A 12,037-nucleotide genomic window follows, 5' to 3' on the forward strand; every position below is an offset into this window, starting at 1 on the left:
CTTCAAAACACCAAGTGCCTTTTCTGTAGACAACATGGTAGATCTTTTTATAATCTTTAAAGGGTAAGGATGGCCTGGGTGGTGGGCGGCCTCATAATGAATGTCACAGATTATTAAAAGAGAGCAACTAGAAGGGACCAAAGTCACTGATGTTTTTTCTTTCATGTTCTCCCCACCAGTTAGTGGCAAGAATCCTGATGGTCTTTCCAGTCTAGCTCATGAAAGTGGAAACTGCGCCTGAGACTAACTGGCTAGTGCCCCATACTATTGGTAGACCTCCTAAATCTTGGAAAATCCCTTTAACTTACAGTTCAGTTTCCTATCACTAGTTGACCAGTGAGTTAAGTACTCAGGACTTAAAAAGCATTAGTAATATAAAGAATGCCGTTTTGATAGGAAAGAAGCACTGGTTGGTTATTTTGTAACTAGCTTTACATGTCTGCCATTCAGTCATTTTATTTTACTGAATGGTATTTGCCAGTCTTTTTTTTTTTAATGGTGGCGGCAGATTCAGGGTCTTTATATTTCAATAGCAAAGAAAAAAAAGTATTCTCACCCCTGTTCTTTCTTTTTTTCCACTTAGAAATAGGAAAGTTGTCCCATAGGAGGTTTTATGTATGGATAGCAAATAAATGTAAAGCAATGCATATATCATGGGAAAGTCTATATATATTCAATCTCCTAGATAGCAAATATTCAGTAAGGCATCAACTTAAAAAAAAAGTTAAAAAATTCAACTGCAAAATTAGTTCTAAATTTTATAAATGTTTTATTTAAGATGTTCAATAGCAACTTCCTAGGTGATAGATACTAGAAATTACGTTAGTTTTAGTGAGAGTCTCCCCTCTATGCTAGAAAGTACGTGTTTCATAGTCATAAAGAAAGACTTGCCCACCCCCGCTCTGTATATTCCCTCCCAAACAGTGTAAAAGGAAGAAGTGGAGCCTGCTCCAGTCCCCAGTGTAGGAACTAAAGAGCGCTCTGTCTTCTGTAAACACTACGACGACCCACCATTCCAGTGCCTCCCAGACTCTCCAGACTTGGCCTGACAGTCCCAGGGCCCCGCTCAGTCCCGGGCGAGCAGGGCGGCCGGCTGCCCGAATCCAGGTGCCTTCCCGAGGAAGGCCTGTGATGCTCGGTCAGTGGAGAGCCCGACAGGTCCTTAAGTACTCACAGTTTAGAAAAACACAACATTGCAGAGCGTCGTCTTCATTTTCACTTTATTCAGCTTCAACCGTTTCCTTTCCTCCTTTCCTATCAGTTTCATTCTCTGAACCACTGGATGGGCTAAAGGCATGTTTTTCACTGTCGTCATTTATAATGCTTTAGTACTTCATTTTCCTGGAAGAGCTTATCCAGAAAAGGGTTGGTTTTCTAATGGCTTGTTTCGACTCGTTTGTTCACTTTATTTTTTATGCTCATCTTCACCCGAGGACATTTTTTCTGTTGATTTTTTGAGAGAGTAAAAGGGGGGGAGGGGAAGAGAGTGAGAGAGAAACATCAGTGTGAGAGAGACACATGGATTGGTTACCTCCTGCACATGCCCCGATGACCAGGGCCAGGTATTGAACCTGCAACCCAGGTACGTGCCCTTGACTGGGAATTGAACCCTTGGCCCTTCCGTGCACGGGCCGATGCTCTAACCACTGGGAAACACCGTCCAGGGCTCCTTTGTTCACTTCTTATGAACTTCAGTGGCCACATTATTTCCCCTCAGCTGAAGGTGTCCTATCATAAGATGTCAGAGATGTTCGCCGTGGCAGTGCTTTGAAAACAGCCCAGCATCACCCTTATCTCGGGCAGTCACCAAGGGCATGACATCATGGAGTGAGTGACTGTTCACGGCCTGTGACTACCCGTTACTCACGCCCTCTTCTGCTAACTGGGGAGCTCTCTGAATTCCTGTCCCATGCTGGAGGCCTCACGACTGCACAGGAAGAAGCTAACTAGACTTGAAGCTTTCAGTTTATGAAAACAGACAAAGCTGGTTTGCATAATTCATTGGGCTGCTTCTCTTTGAATTTCATTTATAATTTTAAACTGTTTTCCCATGATACTCACTTTCTAATACTGGTCTACTCATTTTCCTAAACAGTTCAAAAGAAAAATTGTCACAGATACATGAAAACAAGTCGCATGCCAGTATTTCACTCAGAACTGAAACTTGCTCTCCTCTGTGCTTTTGAAAGCTGAAACGCAGTTTCATCTTGCATCGTATAGCTGTCTTTTTCAGCAGTGCAAACACACAGTTTCCTAGAAATGATTGCACCTTAAGCAAACAGCCATATGCTGATATAGACAAATTCTATTAGCAAAGAGAAATACTTCATTAAAATTACTTGTGCTTAAGTGTATTTTTAATTGTGCCTGTAGCTACTACCATGTAACATGTGGGACAGTCCGGTAGATATAAGCCTCTTTCAAATAACTTTCTGCAATAGGTGCTGCTTACCTAGTTTTCCATCTCTGGGCTTCGCAGTCATGGCTGTGATAGTCAGGACCCCCCCAGTTCAGGTGTCCCTGGAGGGATCTTTAGCTTGGGACTTTATGAAAGCAAGGATATGACTTATTGAGGCTACACATTGGGGAGGAACCACATTATAGAGTGAGGCCTATGTAATTGAATTACATAAATAAACAGCTTACAGTTAATATAAATAAAATTATATAAACAGCTGACACCAAACAGCGTACAGTCCAGAGCTTGCTAACAGTTTGAGCCTGGAGTGGCTGACAGAGTGGTCCTTCGTTCCAGTGGTGGCCAGTTTCCTCTTCTTCCTGTGTCATCCGTCTTTGTCCGAGTCTGCGTGTGCTCTTTGGGGTAAGGCAGTTCTTGTCCTACTCAAGTTAGTACTGCAGTGCCATAGAAGAATGCAACGTTTATATCAGAACATTATGGACAATTCTCAGGCTATATTTATAAAGTAACTGCTGAAACTTTACATTAATGGGGGAGGCGGCTTTTAATTGCAAGAAACAGAAACTCTCTTGAGTTACTTTAGTGGAAAAGGGGATTTTTTGAAGGGACAGACGTTCATGGAACTGTAGGAACTGGCTGCTTTCCCAGTCTCTCATGGGCCATATGGTCTCTGTCTTCCATTGTGTCTTTGCTTCTCTTTATCTGTTTTGTTCTCTTACCTCCACAGATAGAATTCTTTCACTTACTCATAATTTCCTTTTCCTCCTAAGTTCAACTTTCGCATGTCTCTCCGGGCCTCCTTCCAAATCCAGAACTTTAAGCTGTAGCTCCAAACCGTAACGGACTCAGTCTCTTTATTGTTCGACTTAAAAGTCCCAGAGTGACATAGATTATTAAGGACTTCAAGACGTGCCTCTCCTACCAGACTATGTTTCTTGAGCACAAGGATATTGTCTGTTTTCTTTGTGACTGTACACCCACAATGCCTCGCACCAAATAGGTACTGAGTAAATATTCAGTGAATCAATAGGCAGAAAACCCTCCAAAATCTTCTACTAAATGTCCTTGTGGGGGAAAGGTTTCCACGTAAGCTGATTTGGCTGAGTCTTCTCAAACACCAGTCGGTTTGGACCGAAGTCTCCTTATTCAGGGTCAGAATGTTCAGTAAAGAGAATAATATGATGAAAACATTCAAATAGTAACTGTTGGGGGAGAAATCGTTTCCATGGTGCCTTCGGCCTCAGGAAGCCCTCGCACCGACGAGGAGTCAGTTGACCCGCCGCCGGCCAGAGTCACCCTGTTGCCCGGCACCTGCAGTCCCGCCGCAGTATTAGTGCTGACGCAGTAACCCTGTTTCATTCCATTTCCAGGAATAAAAGCTCATAAAAGCAGGTGGTGGAGGTGGCGGAAGAGAGGAGGTGCAGATCCAGCTGTTGATAGTTGGGGTTTCACTTCCGATGGAATAGCTTTTCTCTCTGCCATGGCTTTCTGACTGTCCCTCCAGGGAATCTGTGTCCTAGGTATATTCTGTGTCCCTGATCACACTACAGTGGCTGAAGGGCCACTCTGCTCCTTTGGGGCAGAAGGATACTCCTTGACCATAGGCCAAATGAAGTTGTTACTGCTCGAAACACGAACACCAGATACTTCTTGTGTGACACACCTCCCCTCCCACAGTAAAAGACTCCTGGTTCTCGACTTATTTAATCATTTCACAGATTTCACACAGTGATCTCCTGTTAGCAGAAACCACTGTCATGGGGTTTTCTAGCATTAATCCTAAATCTTCTTTCCACGTTGTTTTATCGTGAGACGGATGGCATCATTTTCACAAACTGTCTGGAAATTACCTAAGTAAATGGTATTCCCTTCAACATAGTTACTTGGGGAGATGAAATGTTTATCCCAATGATATGGTCATTGCCCTAACATTTTTAGAACTCCTCTTTCAGTACCATTAATTGCTTCTCTCATATTCTGAGCTAAGTATAATTCAACTCTATTGGAAGGTACAGATAAAGATGTGCATACATTATCTTTTCACTATATTCCACCTATAACACCTCCTCTTTTTCTTCTAAATAATGAAAACTCTTAAGTATTTAATGAGCACTCCCATTTTTTATGTCGGTGTCCAGGTTTGCACCTGGTTGCCTGTGAAGCTCTTCACTCGACTTTAACTTCAGAAACTGCCAGCCCAGCCCTTCAAACCTGATGTTTGCCACTAGACATTAGAGATGCTGTGACCCACGTCAAGTAGAATTTTAGACTTCACTGCCTGAAACGTGCAGCATAAGTGAAATGGGTTTTCCTTGCAGGAAATGTTTGATGTTATATTGGATGAAAACCAGCTGGAGGATGCGTGTGAGCACCTGGGAGAGTACCTGGAGGCATACTGGCGTGCCACCCACACAACAAGTAGCACCCCTATGACCCCGCTGCTCGGCAGGAATTTGGGCTCCACAGCGCTCTCCCCATATCCCACAGCGATTTCTGGGTTACAGGTATTGTCACTTTTCACTTGTGCTTTGACAACCTTAAGATTCTATAGAGAACTTGATTGGGATAGAGGCTGGGGTTGTCCTTAATCTGAAGAGGGAACCATGTGTGGGTATTATATTTTTTAAAAATCCAAAATATTATTTAATCACGATCTCTCCTAGACAAAGTGACCCTGTCTTTAGAACTTTGCTCTCTGTTCATTTATAATGGCCTTCACTTAGGTAACTTAATCCCTCTATGTCTAGACTCCGCCAGGAAACTTAACACTTATTCCGTGCCGCTGTTCCTAACTTTCCCATGTCACTTCTTAAGGATTGTACAGTAGTGGCAAGCTAAGTAAAAGATTTTTGGGACAGGTGGACCTTTTGACTGCCCTTAATGAATCCTGCCCCACAGGCTGCTGGGTCCTCTCGCTTGCCCAATAAATACAGAATGTGCACACAGTAGAATCACTCTATTTGGAAATAGGGACAGATCCCTGAGTTTTCTTGGGGGGGAAGGGGTACATCGGTCAGTGGCTATGACAAGCGTCCTTTAGGGAAGCTGGGACAAGCACAGGTTTTCTCCCCCGTGTTCTGGTGCTGCACTCAGAGCTAGATGTAGGGAGCCAGGGGAATTTTGATACAGAGTGAATCCTGCCTTTCAACATCAGTTATTATTTACCATTTATCAAGCAGCTGCTGGAATGTGGCCAAAGCCTCAGCTGACTGAGGAACAGGTATTCAATTGAGCCCTCTTGCATCATGACCAGTTTTGTGGTTATGGGTTATAATGACAGTCATAATTGAAGATCATGTAGAGTTAACTCTGAGATAAATGGCACTCTCTGAAATGCTATTATAACTGTATTGCTCTGCTACAAAATTGCATCTTTGTAAGCAGAAAAACTGCCGTATAAATGACTAGCTTTTGAAGCTGGAAATAAACATGGGAAATGTACCACTGTACGATATACGTATATTCTGTATATAGTATATAGGTATGCACCAGGACGATTTCTTGCCTTGTTTCACTGCCTGTGTGCTGATCTGAGTGGGGCATTTCCACAGACTAATTTGGGTTGGCTCCAGATCGTACGCTGTGGAATGAGAAATGGATGCATGAAGCAATATGCTTCTGTAATGTATGTGGAAATGAAATGTTGAACTCTATCTATAAATACAACACTCTTGGCTCATCCTGTCTAAGATACCCACTGGAGTGGTTCTCCCAGTTTCACTCCAGCTAATGCAGTACCCTTTATCCTGTGGCCTATTTCTCCTGGTAACCATGGCATTTAATTGTTAGACCCCTGGCTGAGTCTAAAGGCACGACTGTTGAGTGAGTTTGAAGGTGAGTATCTTTTAGAGGAAATGTTTCTGGGTCCACGGTTTTATCATGATTCTGTTTCTTAACTCAGGTGACCCACCTAAACAGGTAAACACAGCTACGATACATGTTTACCCATGATTTGAAGAAAACTGTTGAATGACATTTTCTGAGCCATTAAATAAGTGTCTGAAGATAATTTCAATTAATCGTATTAGAGCAATTTAGTTTATAGCTAAAGATTTTTTGCAGGACATTTCAGTTGAGGAAGCAAGATTTATAAATGTATCAATTCATTGGCTAAATAATAATTGTATACTCCTTCAGAAAGAATATTACATTTATGTAGGACGCAGAAACAAATGCAATATTTTATGAACACAAGTCATAATTGCATTAAAATATTTTTAAATGGTATAAGGAACACTGAGCTAGTTAAAGGTGAAGTGTAAAACCATAGAAAGAGAAAGATTTTATCAGTTCAAGAGAGAAATAAAATAATAGATGCTTTATTCTGAATTTTATTTCCCAATAGTAAAATAATCCTTATTTTTGCAACAGAAGTGGAATTGTTAGGCCTCCCTAAATATATTAAGTTCCGTTCAGCAGTTAACTTTCAATTCTATATTTTTAATAGGAAGCATAATCATGCAGTATTATGTAATTAAATTCATAAACTATCAGCACTTTGACATCTTTGCATGTTATGTCCCAAATGCATAAGGTCAGATATTTTGAGCACGCCATTTGTGCATCAGAATGCTTTATTAAGTCAGATATTCAGCACCTTTTTGTACAGATCCTACTGTTTGTACATACATGTATGTGTTGTAGATAAATTAGACTGACGTTATTTAATCAATGAACTCTCTGATATTTTCAGAGTCAGCGTGTGAGGCACAGCAACCATTCCACAGAGAACTCTCCAATTGAAAGACGAAGTCTTATGACCGCTGATGAAAATTATCACAATGAAAGGGCTCGGAAGAGTAGGAATCGCTTGTCTTCCAGTTCCCAGCAGAGCCGAGATCATTACCCTCTTGTGGAAGAAGATTACCCTGACTCATACCAGGACTCTTACAAACCCCACAGGAACCGAGGATCGCCAGGGGGCTATAGCCATGACTCCCGGCATAGGCTTTGAGTCTGCAGAAACAAACAAAAAATTCATCTGTTGACAATTTGCCATAGCACTGCTAAGATAAACCAATCATCTTAATGTGGCAAGTACAACACAGTATTTACTGTGTTTATGGGCTGCTGTCATTTGATGCTAAGTAAGGGGCAAAAAAAAAAAAGTACATTATGCCCTTAAGTCTAGATAGATATTAGATGCCCAATCATATAGATATTTTTAAGTGCAACATTTACATAACAGTACTTTTGTTTTCTTCATTAGATTTAGACACATCAATTTGTAATTTAGGGTACTTATCAAGGCACATATAAAATAATTTCCCATGCTGGAAATTCCAAATGACCAGTTCCAGTTGGAACCAATTTATAAAACCAATTCCTGTTGGAATTTGGGTGAATCGACTAGAAAGTCTACTTGAGCATGTTGCGTTCCATTAAAAGAATCTGAAAAAAAAAAACACAAACCCTAATGAGGATATCAAAATGCCAGTAGAAGCCAAAACCAGCTATGGTATTTATTGCTGGAAGCTAAATTTACACATTTTAATATATGTTAATAATGTGGCCAGAATGGCTTTTCAAACCTACCAAATGTATTGATAGTGCCAAAATAATCTCAAATTAATACAGAAATTATACACTCTCCTCAGATTTTAATATTTTTATTTCTTTCCTGGCACAGCTGTTGTTTCAAAGTGCTCTGCTTTTTGTTTAGTCACTACTGTTAGCTCGTTTGAACTTGGCAACAAATCTCAAAATTTCTTTTCGCAGTGAGAGAAGAGAAAAGGGGAGCCCAATCATAGCTGGTTATGTGAAATGGATAATGGGGTGTTGTTTCCCCTTTAATCAATCTGAGCACAACTACATACATCCAGGATCTGAAGTCAGGGAGTGAGGACGGGCACAGATCCTCCTGAGTGCAAAGCTAAACACCTCCAAACGGGAATTTTTCCATCTACTTCACAAACACGGTGTTTCCCGCCAGGCACAACTGGGTATTTTTTTCATTGCCTCACACAGCCTCTGTCTTTGAATATCTGAATGCGCTAGCAGTTCACCAAATTCTTCATAATTAATGCTAACAATCTTAGTTTTATATAGACACATTCAATTTTGATATTGAAATGTGTGTTTGTACAAAACAATTCATTGAAAATGTGAAAACAAATGTATTTAAAAGCTTGCAATAAAAATAAACTCATAGATTCAGCATATATTTGTTAACTAAACTTATAGCATTTTTATTGCAAAGAATTATAAAGAATTTGGGGATTGAGCTGCCTTATTTCTAATCAACACTCCTCTTCACATATTAAGTCTTCACAGTTTTCCCAGTGGCTATAATTATGGAATTGGTGACCTTCTGTCATATTTTTAAGGAAGACTTCGATTCACTATGATCCAAGAAATTATTGAAGTTGACCATTTCATACAATACACAAATGCCTTTAGGAAGACGCTCTTGTTTCTAAAAGTCTACAATGCATGCATTTTTCTAAAGCCCCAAGTGGACCATGCATAAAAATCCTTTTGTACTGGTACATGTCATAAAACCTATTTTTTGAACACAATAATGATTCGTTTTCTATTATCTTATTTCCTCCACCAAGCCTTTCAGTATTTAGGCTCTCAAAGCATGCACCAGTTGAGTAATTTTTCCGACCACGAAAATAAGCTTCATATTCTTGATTAATTAATCATACATACCTCAACCCCGTTCTTCCCTCCCAGGCTCCCCCCTCATGTTCACTGTGCACACCCCGTTATGAACCTGTTTAGCTGATAATGAGGGTGCCTATCATGTAAGTTATCTCAGATATTTGATACAACTAAAAAATACGGGCTCAGTAAATTCTAAAAGTTAATCTGTGTAACTGGCTTAGGAAGTTCTTTCGTCATCTCGTGAAGCTGACAGAACTTTTAGTTAAGACATTTAAAAGAGCTGTATCCATTGTGCACTTTAATAAACATATAACCTGCCATTACTGAATACTTTGTTCGAGCACAGAAGAGCATTTTCCAGTGAACAAAAATATATTTATTACATGTACAGCACATATTTGCATGAGAAAGAAGACATTAGCCAAAAACATTTTTCTAGATGCTTTACTGGTTTCTTGTTTGTGCGCATTAAAGTATTTAATTGCAAAGAGTGCACCAAGGTGTATGAATTTAGACTAGACAGCTGTTCCGCTTTTTCTGTAGTAGCATTAGCAAATCCGGTCATTTAACTACTTTAAGATATTTACATTTTACGGCAGGTAGCTATAACAGTATTTACATATATTTCCTAGTCAGCAAGATTACAATATTTTTTCAACTTTTAAAAAAATCACTTATTTTAAAGGCCTCTCAAAGCCTTGTTTCTAAGTCTTCCATGTCATGCCAATAAAGAGAGAGGTCCATTCAATATCTGCACAAACCAATTTGTCATTTATCATAAAGTGTCCATATCTGTTTCGCTTTGCATTCTCAAAAGCTAACAGTCTGGAAAGGGTATAATGTATATTTTCTTGATGGATATATTTAAAATTTTACTTTGATACGGCATATTTTTTCCCCATGCCTCTCACAATGTTTATCTTCTCCAAATGAGTGAGATGCATTTTACTTTTTTTAAGCCTTAGAGTTTATTGTGTAAATGATACTAAAATACAGATATATACTAAGTGAAAAGTTTTATTTTTGCCAAGCACATCAAGCACCTTTGGAAAATACATATTCTACAAGTTCTTTGTGTTTAACTGATTTCATTTGAAACTAGCAAATGATAAGCAGGAGGAAGAAGTCTTACAGTGTTTTGAGGCTGTTTTAACTTGTCGTCTAAACCGTATATTCTGCAATTTCAGTATATGTGATTTCAGAATATGTAAGGTACATATTCTGTCATTTCAGTCATTGAACATGTAACCATGTAGACTCATGTGACGATGTGGAAATGTAGTCCCGGGGGAAAAAGGAATGCAACTTGTCAATAATGATGTTAATTCTCAAGGCTATAATGTGACTTCAATATTATAATCCACAATGTGATCTTGTTTACTCCAATATTTAAAGCGACCCTTAGAAATGTTTATAAATGACTAATGATTCTCTCTTATCTTTATACAGTTCTATTGGAAAGAAAATTGAAATTAGCAATTTAGACTGATAGTCTTTCCTAATAAGAGAGTCTTAATTATGTGATGATACTTCATTGCACTTAGTCCTTAAGGAAATGAATTTTTTAAATATAAAACAAATTCTGAGCAAATTATTTGTTCCCTTTAAATAATTTGTTAATTACTTTATTTATTATTGTTGTTGTTGTTTGCAAAATGTATTTTTGGAATGTTAACCTCTTTTCATACCTGCATACTTGAACTTGTCTTTTGTGTGGGGGCCTTAAAATTCATAATAGGAGCTAGGGCAGTGAAAGGGAGGGAGAGAAGAAAATCGCACCCATAGTTGGTTTGCAAGTTTCAACTCTTTGAATGAACATATCATAAAATGTTGTTGAGACCCAGGATGTCAGTTAAGAATATTTCTAAGCAACTTTAATTTGCATGCTAGTGTATTTTCTTAGTTATACAATTTTATTTTGGTTTTTGCTAAAAATTAAAACAACATAATACCACTATAGAAATTGCCCTATATATTGATATTTATACTACCTCTTCTCTAAAAAGACAAGCTGTCTTTAAAGAGAAAAACACTTTTCAGTAAGTAGTGATCAAATTTGTTACTATAACTGCTAACTTTGCGGCAAAGCTTAATACATAAATTGCTAAAATACACCTTCCCTTTAGATTTTAAACTGTTTCCAAAATGCTCTTGTCACCCTTTCATTTCTTCCACGTTAGTGAAGTTTTCTTTGAATGGGTTCACAGTTTATTAGGAGGCAAGGTTAATTTAATAAATCATTCACCATGGCAAGCAAAGCAAACTGCAGGGGAATTGTCTTTGTGTGCAACTTGTTACAATACCCAGCTCCGAGTCTGAAAGAGAGCAGGAGATCCAGATACTTGATGTTTAAGTGCAGCTGGTTTGTAAATTCAAATTTTGTTGACCATTGACTTCTGTGGATATTTAGGCATTTCATTTACTGGGTAAGGATATGCATTCTCCTGGATTCCCATGTCATCGGAAAAAAAAATTACAAAATATTTCAAATAAATGGGAATGTACCCCTTATTTCTTTTTTATTTCTGCCTTTGTCTTTTATGACAATGTTGCATGTTATTTTCTTTTTAATTATGTAAAACTCATGTTTGAATGACCATATGAATGAAAACGTTATAGGAAATTATATAATAAAATTTGTTTTCTTAGCTCCACATATCTTTAAATATTGTTCATACTATAACCGTTACTAAGTTACTTACTCAAGCTGTATCTGTAGGTCAGAGAACAGTCTGCCTCTTTTAAATGACAATCATGATCAAACACAGTCAATACAACAGCTGTCAGACAACAGGATAACTTTTTTGTTGTTCACTTAAACAGTCAAGTTAGTCAGAATAGTAAAATTGGTTTACATGGACAGAGAGCTACCGCATTCAAAAATTACTTTTTAAAGGTTTCTTCTTTTTTTAAACATTCTCAAATGAGATACACCCTCTTATAGCAACTGTTTCTGTCTGCTTGTGGATGATTTAATCCCAAATGCTTCATATAACTGAGGGACATTAT

General features: G+C 38.5%; 1 protein-coding gene across 7 annotated transcripts in view; it reads left to right on the forward strand.

Annotated features, from left to right (window-relative positions):
• CACNB4 (calcium voltage-gated channel auxiliary subunit beta 4) overlaps positions 1-7,813 on the forward strand; it is a gene marked incomplete at its 5' end in the record, with an annotated part of 200,315 nt that extends 192,502 nt beyond the window's left edge. For all 7 annotated transcript variants that reach the window (XM_081142738.1, XM_081142739.1, XM_081142741.1 and 4 more), the window contains 2 exons: positions 4,738-4,923; positions 7,113-7,813. In XM_081142738.1, the coding sequence (XP_080998864.1) occupies positions 4,738-4,923; positions 7,113-7,373 (447 nt within the window). In that variant the 3' untranslated portion in view covers positions 7,374-7,813. The remainder of the gene's footprint in view (positions 1-4,737; positions 4,924-7,112) is intronic.
• Positions 7,814-12,037: the final 4,224 nt, after the last annotated feature.

Source organism: Miniopterus schreibersii, assembly GCF_964146895.1.
Source record: "Miniopterus schreibersii genome assembly, chromosome: 7".
In the NCBI taxonomy this organism is placed as follows: Eukaryota; Metazoa; Chordata; class Mammalia; order Chiroptera; family Miniopteridae; genus Miniopterus; species Miniopterus schreibersii.